This window comes from Fulmarus glacialis, unplaced genomic scaffold (assembly GCF_000690835.1).
Source record: "Fulmarus glacialis isolate BGI_N327 unplaced genomic scaffold, ASM69083v1 scaffold20930, whole genome shotgun sequence".
Classification (NCBI taxonomy): Eukaryota; Metazoa; Chordata; class Aves; order Procellariiformes; family Procellariidae; genus Fulmarus; species Fulmarus glacialis.
This window is the reverse complement of record NW_009187387.1, coordinates 1,027-2,381: the sequence shown is the minus strand read 5'-3', so window position 1 is coordinate 2,381 and position 1,355 is coordinate 1,027. Positions and strand designations below refer to the sequence as shown.

General features: G+C 50.0%; 1 protein-coding gene across 1 annotated transcript in view; it reads left to right on the top strand.

The window, feature by feature from the left end:
• Positions 1-613, top strand: part of HOXB3 (homeobox B3) — a 4,756-nt gene extending 4,143 nt beyond the window's left edge. Inside the window, 1 exon segment of the mRNA XM_009575043.1 lies at positions 1-613. This exon segment is cut by the window's left edge and continues 14 nt beyond it. Within this exon segment, the coding sequence (XP_009573338.1) occupies positions 1-613 (613 nt within the window).
• Positions 614-1,355: the final 742 nt, after the last annotated feature.

The window sequence follows — 1,355 nt, the reverse complement described above, 5'->3', positions numbered from 1 at the left end:
GCTGAACCTCAGCGAGAGGCAGATCAAGATCTGGTTCCAGAACCGGAGGATGAAATATAAGAAAGATCAGAAGTCAAAAGGCATGGGGTCTTCCTCTGGTGGGCCCTCCCCCACCGGCAGCCCGCCCCAGCCCATGCAATCCTCCGCCGGATTTATGAACGCCTTGCACACCATGAGCAGTAACTATGATGCCCCCTCGCCGCCTTCCTTCAATAAACCCCACCAAAATGCCTATGCCATGTCAACTAACTACCAAAACCCCATCAAAGGCTGCCCCTCCCAACAGAAATATGCCAACACGGCCCCCGAGTACGACCCCCACGTCTTACAAGGGAATGGGGTGGCCTACGGGACTCCCAGTATGCAGGGAAGCCCCGTCTATGTTGGAGGTAACTATGTGGATTCTATGCCCACCTCTGGCCCATCCCTTTACGGCCTCAATCACCTGCCACATCACCAGGCTGCCAACATGGACTACAACGGGCCTCCGCAGATGCCCCCGAGCCAGCACCACGGACCATGCGAGACCCACCCCACCTACACAGACCTTTCCACGCACCACGCTTCTTCTCAGGGCAGAATCCAAGAGGCGCCCAAGCTGACCCACCTGTGATAGGGAGCAGGGACAGGCTCAGGCGAAGTGGATGAGACCTCGCCACGAGGCATGGGAGAGGGGAAGAGGGCAGGATTGGCTTCAGGAACATTTGTGTTGAGCTATTTTCTTTTTTTTTCTTTGACAGGGCAATTTCTATCAGGTGGTTGTGCTCGCTATTACTATTTCTGGGTTTTATTAGGCACAATTTCCAACCATTTCAGTATTTACTGCCAAGAGCAGCTCTCTCTCTGAAAAGATATACCTCCTGTGTTTCAACACAAATGCTTCTGAAATGGGTTTGGGGTAGTTTTGTGGGAATCTAGCAGATTTTTAGCAGCAGCATCCTTCATTTCCAAACCAAGTACAGATTGTCACTGATCATTCTCGGACACTGGAAAGGAGAATAGTCAGCCAGCCATACAGTTGGTGTCTCTGCATCTACGTAAACATGCACACGTGTATAGATATGCAATCAAAAGAGATTCGCAAGAAAACTACCCTCCTCTCCGATTCCATCTCAAGAGGAGCGTCACGCTTTCCTTTCCAGCCTCCAGAGGAAGGGCATCCTTTTTCACTGAGTAACTTCCCACCAGTCTCCACGTAAACTGCAAATATACATACCTGCCAACGCGTGGGATTCACACTCTTCCCCTCCGGCCCCTGCCTCCCCTCTCAATAATAATAATAATAATAATAATAATAAATTAGAATAAGAGAGGTCTAAGAATTGCGAAAGGTTCGGGAAACAAGTTTTTGAAAT